The 3,004-nt window shown below is 39.4% G+C and overlaps 1 protein-coding gene across 1 annotated transcript in view; it reads left to right on the top strand.

The window, feature by feature from the left end:
* Positions 1–240: 240 nt before the first annotated feature.
* The window catches only part of HLTF (helicase-like transcription factor), a gene marked incomplete at its 5' end in the record, with an annotated part of 21,450 nt that continues 18,686 nt past the window's right edge, over positions 241–3,004 (top strand). Inside the window, 4 exons of the mRNA XM_010138576.1 lie at positions 241–451; positions 1,042–1,208; positions 1,669–1,802; positions 2,763–2,860. Of these exons, the coding sequence (XP_010136878.1) occupies positions 241–451; positions 1,042–1,208; positions 1,669–1,802; positions 2,763–2,860 (610 nt within the window). The remainder of the gene's footprint in view (positions 452–1,041; positions 1,209–1,668; positions 1,803–2,762; positions 2,861–3,004) is intronic.

Here is a 3,004-nt window from a genome sequence, read left to right as displayed (position 1 = left end):
AGTCAGTTGTCAGCTCGTTATTGTAATTGGTGTAGCTAATTTATTTGAGATTTTAAAATGGCAGACAAAGCTTTCTCCTAATATAAAACTTTTTTCATGTTTCCAGGTAAACATTATCTGAATAAAGCTGTAGAACTGGGGTTTATAGGTAGCCGTATAAAAAGGGGTAAAATAGAATACAAGGAGATAATTCTTCTGTTGTTGTAATTGTCAAATCTTTCTCAATTTGTCTTTCTGCAGAGATTCTGCAGGAGGAGGCTCTCAGTATAACATCTGCAGAGGAGAGAGAAGCTATTCCCGCTTTTCCTCTTCCGACATTTACTCCAGTCTTGGGTTGGAGGACTTCCCCTGTGGAGGGGACGCTTCTGGAACAGAGGAGGATGCAGACTCAGCTGTCTTATATGGAACATTGCGAGGAAGTATTGTGGGATTACGGTACTACACGGGGATTGTAAGTGCGTGGTAAATTATAAAGCAGAAGAAAAAGCTGTTCTCAACTTCAGAAAAAATACATTTAATTAAATTTCAGAAATTCCCCAAATACTTCTGACCAAGTATAATTTTAATAGATTTTTTTTTTTTCCTGACTTGCTGTATTCAGCGTTCTTCATGAGAAGTACTTAATCTAAAATGTGAATTCCGGATTTCATTAAGGTAGCAAGCTTTCAAATCTGGCTTAGTGATTGGGTAGCTCTGCTCACCCGCATAAGGCAAATGACTGAAAACAAGGAATTAGATTTGAACTGTCTAAACTGTTTACACGGACAGAAAGGGGTGTTTATTCCCTTACCAAATGGATTAGCAGCAGAAGGTAGCTCTTGGTCTCAGGAATACTTTTGAAATTGCTGACGACTGTCAGGTAGCTCTTCTGTAACGCTTTTGGTATTTGAATAAGTAGGTCATTAGACTCACCGAGCAGAATGTGTACTACGTTAATCTTTAAACTTCGTGATATTTAAGTAAAGGTTTTAGATATTTCCACAGTAATTTGCAACTAAATGAATGTGTTCTGGTGTGTGTGTGTTTGTTTTGCTTTCTTAGGTTAATAACAATGAAATGGTTGCGCTTCAGAGGGAGCCCAATAATCCTTACGATAAAAATGCAGTGAAAGTAAATAACGTGAATGGGGACCAGGTGGGCCATATAAAAAAAGAACTAGCGGCAGCATTGGCGGGCATTATGGACAACAGACTAGCATTGGTGGAAGGGTAAGTGTGAAGATTGTGCTTTTGTTCCGTGAAGATCAGTAATGGAACTTGTTTTGTCACTGCACTAGCAGATTCTGAAAACCATTTTCTCTTGTAACAGAAAGGGCAGCTCTTGGTAATGTGATGAAAGCTTCCTGTTTTCAGACTCTTTGTTCTTCTGTTGAACACTTGCATACAGTTCATTCTTCCCCACATACAATGAATGTAGAGACACTAGTGAGACCAAATTCCTTATAGAATGTTTTGGGACTCTTAAATTAACTGTGTGGGGTGGTTTGTGTAAAAGTGACAGTGTGATTACTAACACCTGTGTGGAACATTCTGTGTTTTGAAGAAAATAGGCACTTCACAGTACCTCTTGCTGAAGAAATAATGAGGTTTATTATAAAAAAATGGAACAATTACAAGATTTCTGCTGTGGCGTTGTTTGTTTTGGTTTTTTTTCCCTGCTTTTTATCAGGGTTGTCCCTTATGGAGCAAAAAATACTTTTACCATGCCTGTACAAATGAGCTTTTGGGGAAGAGAAGAAAACAAGGAAGCAGTGCTAGATCAGCTGAAAAGGCATGGATTTAAATTGGCTCCTCCTCTGAAAGGTAAGTTTTCCAGTTTGGGGGTTTTTTCTGTTTTAACATATTGGACTTGCGACTGGTTGGAAGAAACACTTAAGGCTTTGATCCTTATGGAAGTCTCGCCATTCACAAAATTATTTTTTTGACTTAATTGGGGAATAATACAGAGCCCACAACTATTCATTTTAAACTTCACAGGACATAGGATTTTGTATCCTGTCTTTTATGTTACCTGCCGGCAGCTGAACAACCTCTCTTTCTGAGGTTCTATTGCTCAGTTCCATCCATTCCTTAAAAATCGATAATGATTCCCTGCATTTTTCCAGACTAGAGCTTTTTTTTTCCTTTAGAAGCAGGTTAGACTCTTTTCCTAGGGTGCGGGTTTCAGGGACAGTGCTGCTTTTTAGCAGAGTGCTAGGATGTGTATCCTAGTAGTGAGGTGTGAGCAAACAGAGATGAGATGTCTTCGAAGAAATAAACTTAGCAGACCTGATGCTTTGCAGACGGAACCTCCCACAGAAAGCAGCTGTGCTCCTGGCTGTGTCGAAGCAGTGGTAGTGAGGAGTAAAGACATGCAAAAATAAACACTTGGTGGGGGATAGATCTGTTTTACATAGAGCAGGAATTCAGTTTTTATCTGACAGGTTCTGTTGCACATAGCTAACAGAAAGAGAGTTTGGCGTGAAGAACCGCTTTGCATTATTAGCCATCCTACTGTTTCCAGTCACTTTTCATGTAATAATTATTAAGAAAAATGGTTGCCATCTCGAAGGACCCCAACCCACAGCTCTTTGCCCATCAGTCTTACAAAGCTTTGTGGAAAGCCTTTGTGGCCTGTTGAAAGTAAATGATAAGTTGAGGCTAAAAGACAAGTGGTGAAAGAAACCCAATATGATTGGCATCGTTACTGATGAGCCGGAGAAGGCTGAGATTGTGAAGTCATCCTGCTGTGTTTCAAAATACTGTCTTTTTAATGGCACGTAGATGCAGAATGTGGCTTTGGATCAAGGTGGATTTCTGGGAGAGCTGGTCCAAGTTATGGCGCTCCAGTTCATGCTGCTGTGCAGTTGACAACCGAACAGGTTTGCATTTTACACAAACACCCAGAAGGTGGAATTGTAGCACTGGGGGCCTTTTCCATTAGTAAAATGGTACTTGTCAAGTAGAAGTTAGTTGCTGCTCTTTTTTTTTTTTTTTTTTTTTTTTTTTGAACCCACATTTTGCTT

This window comes from Buceros rhinoceros, unplaced genomic scaffold (genome assembly GCF_000710305.1).
Source record: "Buceros rhinoceros silvestris isolate BGI_N320 unplaced genomic scaffold, ASM71030v1 scaffold26026, whole genome shotgun sequence".
In the NCBI taxonomy this organism is placed as follows: domain Eukaryota; kingdom Metazoa; phylum Chordata; class Aves; order Bucerotiformes; family Bucerotidae; genus Buceros; species Buceros rhinoceros.
Note: the sequence above shows the minus strand (reverse complement) of the source record. Positions and strands in the feature narration are given on the sequence as shown.